At 37.8% G+C, this 15,076-nt stretch overlaps 1 protein-coding gene across 1 annotated transcript in view; it reads left to right on the forward strand.

The window, feature by feature from the left end:
- The window catches only part of DPP10 (dipeptidyl-peptidase 10 (non-functional)), a gene marked incomplete at its 5' end in the record, with an annotated part of 138,791 nt that extends 124,762 nt beyond the window's left edge, over window positions 1-14,029 (forward strand). The window contains 7 exons of the mRNA XM_009081331.1: window positions 2,782-2,976; window positions 4,509-4,563; window positions 8,682-8,781; window positions 9,585-9,643; window positions 9,731-9,803; window positions 11,377-11,450; window positions 12,928-14,029. Of these exons, the coding sequence (XP_009079579.1) occupies window positions 2,782-2,976; window positions 4,509-4,563; window positions 8,682-8,781; window positions 9,585-9,643; window positions 9,731-9,803; window positions 11,377-11,450; window positions 12,928-13,065 (694 nt within the window). The remainder of the gene's footprint in view (window positions 1-2,781; window positions 2,977-4,508; window positions 4,564-8,681; window positions 8,782-9,584; window positions 9,644-9,730; window positions 9,804-11,376; window positions 11,451-12,927) is intronic.
- Between the last annotated feature and the right edge of the window lie 1,047 nt (window positions 14,030-15,076).

Here is a 15,076-nt window from a genome sequence, read left to right on the forward strand (position 1 = left end):
ATTCTGTGAAGAGTGTACCACTGAACAGTAGTTAATTATAGTTAGGCTGTAAGTAGTGATAATTATAGAACAAAACCTGACCTTTGAGATAGCTGTAAACTCAGGACAAACTTCTCAAATCAGGCTGTGTATCTATTACTGCACTGTAGTGTCAAGCTTGCTTTGGTACAGAGCCTTTAGATGATGTTCAAACTTGCACAAAGGGTTAATACCTGCAGAAGCCCCTTTTGAAAGGTTAGCAATGGGGCCTAAGTGGTGCACAGAATATATGCTGTCTCTCTGTGGAGGACAGAAGCACACCTGAGGTAACCAGTATCGTTTTATACTAACAACTGATGAGCAAAGAGACCTGTCAGTGCTAATGGGAATCTTGATATGTACTGCCACAGACTCCTTGTATGGACATTCTTGAAATAAATTAGTCCCTGGAAAATTGTTTCCAAAAGCAATATGTCAAACAAGCCATCATGCAGGACTGGAAGATGTAGAGTGTTTAACATCCAAGCCTAAAAGTGGCCCAGCTATGCCCTCCAAAAAGGAGCTTGGGAAAACATCACTGTCAGTTCCTACCCACTGAGAATCTTGCTGAGGTTCTGTTTGTTGTTCCTTTCTTCACAGAAGAAATTCTCCAAGGGTACCATCTTTGTTTCAAAACAGGTTTTGGTTTTAGGCACTTGCTAGTTTAGAGAAAGGCATACAAATGTAATGGTTCTTCCCCTATTCCCAAGTGTCTAGACATATGAGATAGATAGATAGATAGATAGTCCTACCCACTGAGAATCTTGCTGAGGTTCTGTTTGTTGTTCCTTTCTTCACAGAAGAAATTCTCCAAGGGTACCATCTTTGTTTCAAAACAGGTTTTGGTTTTAGGCACTTGCTAGTTTAGAGAAAGGCATACAAATGTAATGGTTCTTCCCCTATTCCCAAGTGTCTAGACATATGAGATAGATAGATAGATAGATAGATAGATAGATAGAATAGATGATAGATAGATAGAAAGAAAAGTATCCTAGACACGTAATATGTATAAAACAAATGTGAACAAGGAGTTAGATTTGTTCTTATATAAGATAGGATGAAAGCAGGCTGACTCATGGTCTTTTTACTTGTGTGGGGTGCATTAAACTATTGGAAAGTTACCTGGTCAAACATGGACATTTCTGGCATCTTACTGTGGAAAGCTGGAAGAACTTAAATATGATTATAACAGCTCTGAGGCTGCTACTATTGGAAGTAATGATAAATGCTTTGTGAAAATATCTGTATCAATGTGTAGGGCATCTGAAAACCTTGCTGTGTACAATAAGAAGAAATTGAAAGTATAGTTCTGCTCCTTATTGTAAATAATAATGATTACATACTTTCCGAATCGTATGCTTTCTGCAGAGCTCAATTGACAGTATTTTCAAATTCATTGCTCCACATTGTTAGCAGATAGTGTAATCACAACTGAATTGGTTAAGCAAGCAACAAAAAAAAAAAAGCCTTTCTTTCTTTTTAGAAAGCCATGTATAAAACTGATGCACGAGATAATGGTAAATCAAGCAGAACATGTTGTGACTGAGTCTGTAACCAAGTAATCCTGATTTCAGTACATGATATAGCAACTACACAGATAGGTCTGGCTGAATTTGAGAACATATGTGTTCATCAGATGCTTGCTAATTAGTCAAGTGATTACCTTTAGGGTGGTTTGTGTTATCCACAGCCAAAACAAGACATTGAATCAGCACATTATTGTATGTATAAGACAGTAGTTATTGTAGGATATTTTTGCCTTTCTTTCCTCCCCCAGGTTTACATAAGTCTCTTTGGCAAAATAATAATTTCTGTCTTCATCTTTCTTTCACCTTAGACAGGGTATTCCCACAGACCATCCAGTCTAATTTCCATACAGCCAGCACAGACACTTTTACACTTTTATTTGCATTTAACTGGCAGATGCAGGCTGCACAGAACTATTTTGCATTTTGTACAACTTCATGGTAGCCTGCTCTTTTATTCTGTGTTTATCTTGAGGGAAAAATAATGACAAACTTCCCTTTTAAAACCGACATTTTATTTTCTTTGTAAGGAAAATAATATATTTGGCTTCAATGGAAAATCTTATTGTTCCTCTAGAAACTGCACTCTCCCATTCTATTCCACCTTTTCTGCTGTAAACCACCTTTTTTTTAAGTCATAAAATAAACTGATCGCTCCTGCCTGCATCCATTTCTTGCTATGAATTTGGATGGAGAAAATATCATTTTCTCCGGTGTATACTTTAGTCTTCTTTGTACTCTTTCAGAAAATCCATTCAAGGATACAATAATGCAATTATTTTTGTTTTCTAAGATGACATCCTTCTTAATAGTATTATATATCCAGCAAAATGGTAATCAGGGTACTGAATGAAATTTCGTTTTTGTGTGTTTAGTGCAACATAACAAATTCTGCATGAACCTTCCCAGAACTGAGCTAGCCATTAGTGATTATGTTTTGGGGGTTTTTTTCACTTTCATATAAGCAGCACCATGTGTTTCTTTCAACAAAGTGTATTCAGGTATTGGCAGCCCTGCAACATAGTGGTTATAAAGTTAAAGAAATTATTTTACTTACGACTGCTGCAGGGACCCCAGCACTAGTTAATGTGATGGTATCGATGGAGGTGGCAGTAATTCCAGGGATTGCATAACCGACTGAACTCTGCCATCTAGGTTAAATAAAATATCGGAGAACGGCACAGTGCATCACATTGTCAATAGTCTTCGTTTGTGTCTGGTGTGTTGGTATTTGCAGTGATGAAGCTCCAGGCAGCCAGTTGGTTACAGATAAGTTTCACATTGACTGGGACTCAGTGCTTGTCAACTCTGATAATGTCATCGTAGCTCGATTTGATGGCAGAGGGAGTGGATTTCAAGGCCTCAAGGTTCTCCAGGAGGTTCACCGATGCTTAGGATCAGTGGAAGTGAAGGACCAAATAGCAGCTGTAGAGTACGTATGTGCAAACTTTTCTTCTCTTTTACCCTGTTTCCACCTTGATGAATGAGCATTTTGAACTGAAGCTTCCCTGATTTTTTTCTTTGCATAGTGAATACAGTTTATGTTTAATGTAGTTGCAGATTTTGAAACAATAGTCTTTTCATTACAAATAGCAAATCAAAGATCAGAGAGGTGTTTTTCTGTTGTGTTGATGCTTCCCTTTGATAAAGCTGTCCTGCTCTGTGCGATCTAAATGTCACCTGAGCTAATTCATATTTGTCTGTATTTCATAGGAAAATTTCTTGCTGTAGATGTGTTAATGTTTAAATGCGTTTGTGTTACAATATCTTAGGCCTATACAATGGGATAATGCTCTCATTTTCACCACAGAGTTCCAGAGGAATTGCACAAAGCAAATGGAGTTATAATGGTTTAAATGAGAGCAAAATTGGGGAAAATGCCTGTTATTTCTCACTTGCATTATTGTTCTTAAACTGATATACATCCACCAGCTGCAGAAAAGAGTAATTTCCATCTGTGAAGTAGCTTTGACAACTCTCTTTACTCAGGGTGCACATGTCAGAATGGCTACCACCAAGGTCTGGATGGGTTTCCCAAGGAAAGACAGATTTTAAGCCAGATATTTTTTCTTTTTTTGAAAGAGGTTGATGCTTCAACCAGTGCATGAATAAGCAGCTGTGTCTGATGTGGCATACCTGGGCAGTAGGGCTCCTGGTGTTCATGTTGGTCGAGAATGGGCTGCATTGGGCAGAGCAATCCTAGGTGACCCTTGTGGAAGGACCATCAGAAGTAGGCCATACACTGTGCTGTGAGAACCAAGCTCCCTGCTCAAATACTAAGATGTTTTAGGCTGAATTACATCTGGCCTCTTTTTGGATGCACAGCATGGGAACAAAGGGAGAGTGCCCTTGCCTGAAAAGAGGTGCTGCTGGTGGTTTTGTCTCCTCAAAAGCCACTTGGATTTTTCCCTTTAGGTTCTGTCTTTTCTGTATAAAATTCACATAGCTTATTAATGGCCTTGATGAGAGAATTAGTAATTGATATAATTTTCTAGATTCAAGAAGTTCCATTCATCTTATCTTCCTTTAGCTGTCAAAAAAACTAGGCACCTGGTCAAAGCCAGTCATTTAAGCTTGAGTCAGTGGAAAATCCTGTCATTTCTGGCAGGTGATTCTCCCCAGACTGAGGAAGGTTTCCAACATGGGTGGGAAAGAATGGCTGTTTGAGAGTGTCTCTTCTCTCCCTTAACTGAAAAGCAGATGTAAATGGATAATTTAAACAAAATGCTCAAATTCAGGTGTCTAAATTAGGTGAGATGAGCCCAACACCAACTGTTTGCCATATAGAGGAAGGAATTAAGAAGCAAATCACATTTCCCAGTGCAGTACTACTTGTTCTTCTACCTGATCTGCATGTATGATAATTCCTTACTGTACAAATAATTTTCTTTACATACAATATTCATTAAGTAAAATTCACCATTTTACATTACAAAAATAAACCCCCCACTTTTTTCTTTGCAGATCACTATTGAAACAACCCTTCATTGATCCCAAGAGACTGAGTATATTTGGAAAGGTAATGTGCAAAAATAGCAGGATATATCATCGTGATTCTTTAAGAAAATACTGTCAGCTCATAAGCAAATATATTTCTCTATTTTCCTAAGAGAATTTAAGTTCTTAAAAGAGGGTAAAAACCTTCCAAAATTTACTGTCTGTTCTGTATATGACTTTTTTTTCTCAGAAGGGGTATTTAAGCCAATTAGATCAGTTATAGTACGGCAGCATTTGTGTGTCAGAATCTGAAGGGAAAATTATTTGCTAAAAAGCATCTGCTTTCCTTAGAAGTTTTTAATATGGGCTTGGTTTTTTTGAGAGCTTCTTTCTTACAGTTCTATATTTGGGCTGCAGTTAAATTGACAACATTGTCCTAATACAGCTTTTGCATCCTAATGTTTTACTGGCCCTTGAGCTTAGCTGAGTAACAACCCTATGGTAATATCAACAACTTCCTTGTTGCACTAGTGAGAAATCTCAGCTTTGCTATTTCATCAGCTGTCTTCACTGCTTGGCATGTTGTCACCCCTAGCAGGAGACAGAATGAGGCAAAGGCTAAACTTTTAGTAGCAAGCTAAATAGCATTTTACTGATGTCTATGAAACAACAGAAATTAGAAACACAACTGCTGCTTCTATGAACTAGCTTGTACAACTTCGTAATCTTTTAAAATTTTTAAATTTTTTTTATTAAAAATGAAGCTATTTAGTGCCTTTGAGCTCAAAGCAACAACAAACCATGATTGAGTACCTAGACATACTCCCCAGCCATCAGTTATCAGAGCACCGTGTGTTCCACTATGAAATGCCTTAGTTACTGTCCCCACTCTGCTACTGACTTGCTGCCTGGCCTTGGGCAAGTCATTTAACCTGCATGTCTCAGTCTGTCTGAGTGCAAGATGAGGATATTGACATTTACCTCCTGCAAGGTAGCATTTGGAGGACTAGGTAATGTTTGTGACTATTATTAGCATTTTACATGCACTTGACCTTCCTCAAAGATTTGAGCTCCTGCCACATTCCTTGAGCTAAAGAAACTGGCACTGCAAGAATTTCAGTAGGGTCAAAAGCAGTGTTTGGTTTGTAGGGCACCAGCCAGAGATTTTTCATCTGTGGATGTATAAGTAGGGCTGATTTCATCCACTAGATGATCATGGCACATGTTTCTTTTCAGGTTTTAATGCCTGGTACCAATATATATGAAAGTTCACATGCATAGAAGCATGAACATTTCTACATATTCTCTTCCCAAATGATTGAAAATGCTATTTCTGAAATGAAATTGCTCTCTTGTTTCTGCCTTCTGAAATCCTTTTCATAGCTACTTGAAAATTCCCACTTGTTTTCCATCAGAGATTCAGCAGTATCTCGACATCATGTCACATATATGTAGCCATGGCTTTACACATCTGCCAAAAGCTACCCCCAATTTTTTTTTCTTTCACAAAGCATTATTAATGATCATGTTCCTGCATTTTATGAAAAAGGATTGAGGAATGAAGAGCAGAAATGTGAGAAAGCAAAAAGCAAAGACTGGCAAATTCAATAAGCTTCAAAACTGCTTTGAATTCAGGGAAATTTCCCCTTTCCAAGTTAACCTTTCAGAGTTGTTTTCTACTGTCAAATAAAAATTCATAAAATTTAAAAGTCAGTTTTAGAATTAGGAAAAAAAAATCTATTTAACAGCTTCCTAGGGTTAATTGTATTTTCCTCCACTCTGCTTATTTTAGAGTCAATTAAAAATCTACTTTAAAACTCATTTCCTTTTTACTATGTACAGCATCGTGATAGGGAAAATATTGGTTTTTCTTTCTATGCATTAAATTTGGAGTAGTGATGGAAAGAGAATATGCACTTTGCTTGAAATTAAGATGACTTTGGAATGGCTTAATGCTGATCTCATAAAGCTGGACTAATGCACACTGTCAGGGAGTTCTTTAAGAAGTGTCAGAACTACACAGAAATAAAATTCTTGTCACAATCAGTGATGCAAATGAGGCACAGTAATAACAAGACAGGACATAAGGGCATGGTATGGAAAATACCTACTTCTCACTGCCAGGCAGTCTGCCAATGCCACCTTGCTTAGCTTGGTGAGGGCTGCAAGCCCAAATGATGTATGATCCAAAGGCCTTTCTGGACTCTTACACAGCAAACTGTGTTTCCATGTAGTTTGTATTTTTATTCATGGAAGTAGAAAGAGAGTTTAAAAATAAGTTGCAATCCCACAGCCAACTTCATTCTTGAAAATACAGCAATTAGGTTGTAACCACAGAAACCCAGCTGATGTGGCACCACATGTCCTTGTATCAGGATGTATGGACTATTTTCTGCATTGTCATTGTGAAATGCTTCTAAAAATGTGATCTCACTCGCTAATGTTTTTGTCCTGGAAAGCCTGGCTGGAAGCAAGGGCACAAGCACATAGGAAAGCAATTCCCAGGAGAACTAACCAAGCTCTTAATGAAAACATGGCATAAATAATGAATAACCTGGAGAACACCTATCCTAGGGTTAAAACTGTGCTGTGGAGCTACTGGGAAAGACACAAACAGAATATTAAACAAATGTAAAAGCAGTGAAAACTCGGAGGCAGAGGAAAGTTGCTCTTCTGTTAAACTCTATGAGTTATACTAGTTACCAGTACCCACTCAGAAATTCTTTCTTACTCCTGCACATGGACAGGGCTGGGCAGCTCTTGGCCTCCTGGGCTGGAATTTCTATGGGAAAGTTCCTCACACTCCCTTGACAATCCTGCTCTTATTTTGTATTTTCTTTAGTATGTCCATTCACACTTATTATAGATTGAGGTCAAAGAACATTCCTCTTTGCTTATTTTCATTAAACAAGGTTAGATGATTTTCCAGTATTCTCATTCTTCCACAGATATCATCTATTCATTAAATAGGTTAGACATGAAGAACAGAAGCATTTGTAAAAGTCTATGAGAAAACTGTACATTTGACACATAATATTCTTTTTGGGGGGTTAGCTGGTGGTTTTCATTTTAGTTTCCCTGGCATGGGATAATTCTTCTTCCTGAAGTGTGTTGTGCAAAATAAGAAACAAGAACAACAAAAAATACCTGAAAAATGATTTTATTCAGTCCTGATGATGGGAAAACGTAGATGGCAAATAGAGAAATTCAAAGAGCCCATAATATATGAGAAAATCTTTGAGCACAGATGCCACAATTTAAATTTCGTTTTACGTGGGTCTAGAATGATTACAGGACTAGAGAAGTGGATTACCAGTGTCATTCCAAGGAAATCTGTGGTCTCAAAGCTTTCACAAAGCTTTCATGACTCTCTTTTGTGTTGTAACACTTCCCAGGGAGGTCTATTAAAGACTTTGCAGGGGAGATGGTGAAGAGATATGCCATAAGGACAGATAAATGTGGTGAGGCAAGGGCAGACCTCCTCAATTCTGCCCTGTCTCTCCTGGCTTCTTCATGCCATCTGTACCCCATGATTTATAGCAGCCTGATGGATGCTCTTGGGGCCAGAAAGGGCATCCAGAGATGAGCATAATTCTGAGCAATGTGCCTACATACAGCTTTTATTTCTGCAAAACAGTGCAGGATCTGGACTTCTCCGCGGGACCTTTGACGGTGCTGTAGCAGAAACCTCTTTAATAGCAACAGGATTCAATCTGCAAAGGTTCAGGTGTCAGGGGGAGAACATACTGCACTCAATTCACAGGTTACCCCCATCCTGCTGCTCCTTGTTCTGTCAGCAAAATGCTCAGTGTATCTTGGTAATTAGCAAACATTTATATTAAGCATATTCAAAACTGAGCACAAACCTTCCTATCTAGGCTGTGTTCCCCCTTTCAGTTTGGTGCTGTTTAGGGGTTTTTTCTGTAATTTTCAAATAGTTTACTAACTATAGGCTATTCTGCCATGATATGGAGCTTGAAATGAAATATGCTCGTTGTTATTAAGTGCATGGTTTAAAGATCATGACGAGGTCAATGTGCTCTTTATTCACCCTTAAACTACAGTTTTACATTTCCTTTAAAAGTACTTGCAGATATAAATGCATACTGTAAAATGATACCATCAGATTAGCACAATGGCCTTTAACTTTATTGTTTGGAAAAAGAAATGAATCACCAAAAATCTCAATCCCATTTTTAGGGATATGGTGGCTACATTACATCAATGATCCTGAAGTCCAGTGAACGGCTCTTCAAGTGTGGAGCTGTGGTGGCACCAATCACAGATATGAAGTTATATGGTAAGTATTCCCTGCCCTACATCTCTGTGATAGTCTATTCAAAATATCTTTTATTCATGGAGCTGCTATTTCTTTTAACTAAGGGCAGATAACATCACAATATCAATGAGAATTCACCTCACTGTCTCATTCTCTTCTTTAAATGAAAGGGAAGCCAACACTGGGACAGTTTACCACAACACACAACAGGTTCTCTTCTTTAAATTAAAGGGAAGTTAACAATGGGACAGTTTACCACAACACACAACAGATCCAGTATTATTAGCACCACTGATTTTTGCAACAAAGTTGTTTCCCATTCTCCACTGAAGTTCAGTCAGGAGCCTCATTTCCTCAGAATCCATTAGGTATATTAGCATGAATCAAGACTTATGTTAGGAATTAATCTTTTAAGGTTAGGAGTGAATTCCTTATACTATCAACCATATTGTCATTCAATCACAGGATATTTAGTTCTATATATGAAGTTTTGGGCACAGACTCTGTGATACATGGGAAATCAGACCAGATGAATTTAATGCCCTGCTAGACTTTTCTTTGTGGTTGTTTGTTTTGGTTTGGGTTTTTTTGTTGTTGGGTTGGGTTTCTATATATTTATTTATTTTTATTTTTGGGAGGGGGAGTTGGTTGGGTTTTGGTTAGTTTCTTTTTTTTAACCACTTAAAAATGGTTGTAAATGGTACATACTTGTTCTTAATTAACATTTCTGTTAACTTCATGGCTTAAATAGCTTCTCCTTACTCTAGGTCAGAACTGAAGAGTTTTAAAATAGAAATAACTTGGTTTTTTTTTTACTTTTACAGCATCAGCTTTTTCAGAAAGATACCTTGGGATTCCTTCAAAAGAGGAAATTACCTATCAGGTAAGTTAGCATAAACAAGTAACTTGAAATGACTGTTTTACTCTTAAAATGCAATTCAGTTACACTTTGTGTGTGTTTGTTTACTAGGCATCCAGCGTATTACACAATCTTCATGGTTTAAAAGAAGCAAATTTGCTAATAGTTCATGGGACAGCTGATGGTAAGTATTTAGAGAAGCAATTCATTTGGAGTCAGAGCTTCTAATAGACAGGGTTCAGGGACTGATGAGGCACACACTTAGCAAGTACATTTTCAGTTTCATTATCCCTCTGATAGGATTTTTTTCTTTTGTTTCAACTGTCCTTTCTAACTCTAAACTGATGATGCTTTTCTTTGCTGAATATTTGCACCTTTTAGGTGCTGTATGTTCTGATTTGTTTAAATCATGTGGAGCACTGTCTTACTAGTGAAAGGTGTTTTATGAATTATTAATAGAACAACATACATTTTTAATGTTATTTTAAATTCATGGAAATCCTGCAGAATTATCCATATAGTTGGTGAAGTACATCACTAAATAGAAAGTTAAACTTTTCAGCTAATTAATTACAAGGTAGTGCCAAAGCTTCTGAAGCTATACAGAACCTTTTAACAGCACCAATAATTTCAGCAGTAGTTTATGACAGAGAATGAGTAAAACAGGGTAAGTTCTGGTGCTTTAAATGGAATCGTAAGATGTGTCAATTGAGACAATTTGTAATTACTGATTTAAATTTAACTGCACTGTATTTTTGTGAACTTTCTTAACTGATGAAAGTCTAAAGAACTTTGATGCAGGCACAAATTACAGTGCTGCAACCAGCTCCTCTGTATGGATTCATGTGCTACTTCTGTTGCTAGCATTTTCCTTGTGAATGCAGGATAATACAAGGTTCCTTACTCCTCAGGCTGAAAAGATAAGCACCTCACACTCATGAGGGCTGAGATAAGAGTGCCCATGCACAGCTGGCACAGTGAGAATGGCACCTGCCAGCCTGTCACCCTGGTGTGATTTGCCAAACCTGTGTTACGGATCCAAAGTGCCATCAGAGGGTGCAAACACCGTACAGGGCACGAGAGAAGATATACTGGGTGACTGAGCAGGCATGAGGGTCTCAGGCTTTGCTGATTGTAACAGGCAGCAGCAATTTCTGCCCCTCAGAACTCAGTGGATTGGGACTGGGATGGATGTCTGAGCAATGCAGTGTGCTTGAGCCAAGGACTCTGATTGCTGCTGCCCTTGGTCAATGTTACATCCAGTGACACCATCCAGCCCACTTACAGCCTAAGCTCTGCAGGTTTAGGACATGGTAATAAAGTTGCCTGGTTTTACCACACAAAGCTTAGGTTACTGATAGATTGCAGAAAGTCCATTACCTAAAGAAGTGTGGCTGTAATAACCCTGTGCAAGCAGTAGAGAATCCACTGTGCCTTCCTTCAGTGTAATTATAAACTGCCATGATGTTCAATCAGAATGGTTTTACACACCTCTAAAGTATCACAGTGTGTGTAAATCAAGAGTATAGAGAGGAGTCCTCACGGAGTGCCTTGAAAGTATGATTTCCCTTGGAACTTCCAGCTCCTTCTGCAAAACCTCTGCTGCAACACCCTCATCCCTGTTACTGGTGGGGCTGGGCACTCCTGACCTTTAAGATAGTCAACTTCAGATCTGGTAATTACAGAGGCTGTTTAAAAGATGAAAGTATTTCATATTCGTGTATTTTTTTCTAATAATATCAAACGTTGTCTTGCAGCTAAAGTCCACTTCCAGCATTCAGCAGAACTAATTAAACATCTAATAAAAGCTGGAGCTAATTACACTATGCAGGTATGTGCATCTGTGACTTTTCCTTTCAAAGCAATTCAACATTTAACCTCCTATTGCTATTTCTTCACTGAGAAGGACCCTCCCTACTACAATGCAGCAGTATTACCTCAATTTACAGATAGAACTGTTTAATCTCATTTTCTTCAGTGTTAGTGTGGATGTCAAGATAGATCATCTTGTCATTATTCTGAGCTCTTTCTGCTCTCTCTCATCTTTCTTTTTTCCACCTGTTTATCTTACAACCCTATGCAAAGTGCTCTGGAATCCATATGCACTCTAAAACATGGAGATGTCACTACTTTAGTCCCTTTTAATCCAAAAGAGTATTGGGTCACATGAGAGTAATTTCCTCCTCTTTTCCACATTTAAATTTATTAAAAGGCAACTAAAAGGTGAGAGCACTGTTCCCTCTCTGTGTTGCCTTGCTGAGGGTGCTGTGAGGGCAGGATGGGGCAGGCAGGACAGGGAGTGCTGCCAGTGCATGGACCTGCATGGGACTCACCCTGAGCACTTGGATGTTGCTGGCCAAAGCTTCTGATTGTTTTAAACCTTCTTGGATATCTTAGACTATGTGGGTTTGGATCACTCCTCCCAATATCTCTGATGTTACACATTGCAAACCTCGACCTTGCTGAGCCTTAGTTGATCCTGTAGGTTCCACTGAAGTGTGTGAGCTCATGTCAGGAAGGAGGTGGTTACAAGGGGGTTAGTGTCACTTTATGAAGGGATAAAGTGCTTTATATGCAGGTCTGTTCTGCTGTCCCTGTGATTTCAGCTGAGGTGGTGTGAAGGCCTTTGGAGAGAGGAAGAAGCAGAATGACAGACTTGTCTCAGAAGGGCCCTGTTGAGTAGTTCTTGTGCAACTTTGTGATCACCTGAATTTGAGGAAGCAGCTGAAGCTTTATGCCTCAGGTCTCTTGCCCCATGGCCTGGATTTCTTCATTCAGCCTGCAAGTGTTTGCTCAGCCTCACTTGGGAGAAATTTCCAGTGGGTTTTGATTGAAGAGCTAAAAATGCCCACATCCAGCCTAGGAGAGAGAGCAAGCTGATGGGCTTTGGATAAGATAGGAAGATAGTTAAAAATACGAATAAAAAGGGGTTTTGCTGAACACTTAGAAGCTGAGATATTGAGAGGTCCCTAAAAGCATGAGGTAATTAATCCTCGTTGACGTTAATGGGGTTTGGATGCCTAGGCACTATTGAAATGCCAGCTAAGTAAACTGTTGTAAGCACAATGGCTGAGAATATAAATTTTTTTTCACTTGTGCAGATCCTACTGCTGTGGTTGTTTTATGTAAGTTCAAATTCCAAGAGAATGAGTTTTGAGTTTTATTAGCTTTCCTTGATGCCATAAAACTAATGTTATCATCCTGTTGTCATCTAAAACATTTTGAAGATCAGAGAAAGAAAATTAGAGCCCTAAATATTTGAAAGGCCTTTAAAAAACTGTTTGCTTTTTTCCTTTCTCCTCTGCTAGATCTACCCGGATGAAGGTCATAACATTGCTTCTGAGAAAAGCAAATATCACCTTTACAGCACAATCCTTGGGTTTTTTAGTGCTTGTTTAAAGGAGGAGACACCAATTTTACCACAGGAACCTGAAGAGGATGAATAAGGAATCCTATTTGTGTAGTACTGAAGGGGACTTACTTTGCGGCTCAATAAAACCTTAAATAAAAGTGACTGTAAGATTGCAGATTCTGCAGAAGCTCAAGGGCAGCTAAAGGATATCACAGTGGAACAGCACATTTACAGACAATGAGCTAATAAACTGGAATTCAACTACAAAGTCCAAACATATTACCAAGGGACAAAACCTTTACCTTTGTGGAAGGTCAACAGTTGGTTACAGTTTCCTGGAAGAACTTAGTTTTGCATAAGTGTAGGGTTAGTGCATGTTTGTTATGTTAAGCCTCACTGTTGGTTCTGTAAGTGGTTGCTCGTTTTTTAATTTAAATACACATCTTTATTCATCTTTGCATAAGGCACAACCTATCATAAGTATTATGGCCACTAATATTCTAAAAGGTGAACTGCAATCTAACACTTTACTGTAATGTTACAATAAGTGCAATTCTTCTGCTGTCTATTACACATAAGAAACCACAGAGATAATAAAGGGCACGATATTTTTTCTAGTTTCTGCTCGAAGGGGATATTGTCTAGTGCATCATATAACGTTGATATGGAAAATTATTTCCCACACACACAATTTCAACATTTACGATTATTACTGTACCTACTAGTAACCAATAAGGAACTTTTTGGTGGTGTGCTCTTGGTCTTTATGTATATACCCAGGACTCCCTAAGCAGAAAATCTTTCTGAGCGTGAAGAACTTTTTCAAGGTGTAATTGACAGCTGTATTTAAAACAATATCTGCAATTGAAATCATTCCCCAGTCCAAAATGTATCTATTGTTTCCTTAAAATATGTTTGAGTTGTGTTTTGGTATTGTTTATAGTAGTTACTAGTTTGCTGGTTACACTCTAATTTTAGAATATGCTACTTTGTCACATGTAAATTAGATACATAAATATTAAATTATAGTTTGAGATAAAGAAAGTTTATTAACGATGTATAATGCTACTGAGTAATACTTTACTCCTCAAATGAAGACATATTTTGTATAGTGCATCTTCCTTTTCTTCCATCTGGTCTCATATAATTCTGATGTTCATCAAGGTGGTGACATAGCTGGAACACAAGATTAGTTCTTATTCCAAGGCTGCTCATTAAGTCTCTTGCAACAGGGTTTAGCTTCAACAGCATCACAAAGAAATGAACTGTTTTCCATTCAAGGCAAAGGAAGCTCCTGACAAGATAAATTTTATTATTTATTCAGAGGGTGAGCCCCTTATACATCCATTTATTTTCCAGAGTGAATTACAGCAATAGAAATTGAAACTATGAAATAAACAAAGCAGCCAGTTTGGGTTTGCAGAATATTAGCTCTGATCACAGCAATCAAGTACAGTGTTGACTTAATTTGAAATATCTTCCTGAAGGTATGTGAAAACTCTTGACAGATGCTGTGCCACTTACATGAGAATAGCTGTAGGTTTTTTTTATTTCTGGATATATTCCAAATACTTTCCTACCCAATTAAGGTTTAATTTCTTGCAAGATTAAAAAGAAAGTAATTTTTGAAGGTAAATATACTATTTAAGATGTAAAGTTCTGCATATTTTATGAGAATGGGAATTGTTTTTAATGTAATCAAAAATCACCTGAAGCTTTTTTACTCATATCTTCCCTCTGGAATATTTTCTTTCACAGTTAGGATTTGTTTATGATGCAAATAATTAATTTGTCTGAAAGGTGTGGTTTTATGGAACACTGGAAAGTCTCTGTCTTTTAATGTTTAGTATTTATCTTGGTTTCTTAGCAATGTTAAACTATTTTTCAGTTAGTTTAATACAGTTTTAATGTGCAATGATATCTTGTTTGGGTCCCAGTGTCACCACAAAGAATGGCTTTGCTTTGTGGTATTCATAGTACATATGGAGTACATATGTATAGTATAGGTATATATTTATGGAAGCTGTTATGTGCACTGCAGTAAGATCATACAAAACAACAAAAAAAGCAAGAGTAACATTCAAACAAGGTTATGCAAATCCTGT

The sequence above is a fragment of the Acanthisitta chloris genome, unplaced genomic scaffold (genome assembly GCF_000695815.1).
Source record: "Acanthisitta chloris isolate BGI_N310 unplaced genomic scaffold, ASM69581v1 scaffold25798, whole genome shotgun sequence".
Classification (NCBI taxonomy): domain Eukaryota; kingdom Metazoa; phylum Chordata; class Aves; order Passeriformes; family Acanthisittidae; genus Acanthisitta; species Acanthisitta chloris.